We start from the raw sequence: 1,354 nt of genomic DNA, 5'->3' as shown, positions 1-1,354 counted from the left end.
ACACCGACACACACACACACCCCCAAAAACACAACACACACAACAGACACACTCCACGCACACACACGCACACACACGCAACACAGACACCTCACAGCACACAGGACACACACACACAGGACACACACGCACGCACACAACACACAGACACACTTATGGCACACACAGACACCGCACCACACAGACACACACGCACACACAGACCACACATGCACGACACGGACACACACGCACGCACAGACACAACACGCTTGCACAGACCCACACACGGACTTGCCACGCACGCACAGGACACACACGCACGGACGGGGACACACCCGCACGCACGGAACACACGCACGACGGACCACACACGCACGCCACGGACACCCACACGAACGCACGGGGACACACACGCACGCACGGACACACTGCACGCACAGGACACACGCACGCACAGATACACTCGCACGCACAGACACACACGCCACAAACACAAACACACACAAACACACACACACACACACACACACACAACACACACACAACACACCACACACACACAAACCATGCATATACATACATACTCTAAAAATCCATACACACACATTTGTTTATTATTTTTTGCTTGCTGCTTGCTTTGTGTATGGTTTTAGATAACCATCCAAAAATATAAAAAAACTGTGTGAGTCTTGGGGTAGTATGTGGTTCATAAAATCAATGAGCTTGCCTAGGGGGAAAAGTGTCCTGGCCATGCTTGCCTGGAGCCGCCCCTCCCTGCTCCAAAGCACAAATGGACGCCCATGAATGACCCCCACCCTCACCATCCTTTCAGGCCCCCAGACATGTCCACGGAAAAAATACATCAAGAAACCCCCAAAGTGTATGGACGAAAATAAGACCATTAACCTTGCAGCGGCCAAGGTCATTGTGTTATTAACAAGAAGCAGTTGGACATGGTACAGGCTGTCCAAGAAGTACATGTGACGAAGTGTGTCCATGACGGCGCACAAGTGAAAAAGTAGGCTGTACATTTTTAATTATTTTTGTTAGATCTCTCTCTCCGCAGAGAGAGGGTAGATGGGAAATATGTAGAAAGAGGAAGAGAACAGGAACAAGAGATAAGAAGGAGGAAATAAGGGGTAGAGCGTAAGAGAGGAGATGAGGACGAAAGACAAGAAAGAGGGAGGGAGAAAGAAGAAAAAGTGGAGAGAGAAGGATAGGGAAAAAGAAGGACTAAAGGGAAGAAGAGAGAGAGAGGCAGAGAAGAGAGAAAAAGAGATGAGAGAAGAAAGATAAGAAGGAAGCGAAAGAAAGAGCGAGCGAAAAAGAGAGAGAGAGAAGGAGAGAGGGAAAGAGAGAGAGAGAGAGAGAA

General features: G+C 49.1%; 1 protein-coding gene across 1 annotated transcript in view; it reads left to right on the top strand.

Moving 5' to 3' along the window:
* Window positions 1-786: 786 nt before the first annotated feature.
* LOC119599195 overlaps window positions 787-1,354 on the top strand; it is an 8,438-nt gene continuing 7,870 nt past the window's right edge. Inside the window, exon 1 of the mRNA XM_037948939.1 lies at window positions 787-928. Within this exon, the coding sequence (XP_037804867.1) occupies window positions 787-928 (142 nt within the window). The remainder of the gene's footprint in view (window positions 929-1,354) is intronic.

This window comes from Penaeus monodon, chromosome 42 (genome assembly GCF_015228065.2).
Source record: "Penaeus monodon isolate SGIC_2016 chromosome 42, NSTDA_Pmon_1, whole genome shotgun sequence".
NCBI lineage: Eukaryota > Metazoa > Arthropoda > Malacostraca > Decapoda > Penaeidae > Penaeus > Penaeus monodon.
This window is presented reverse-complemented; position numbering and strand designations above follow the sequence as displayed.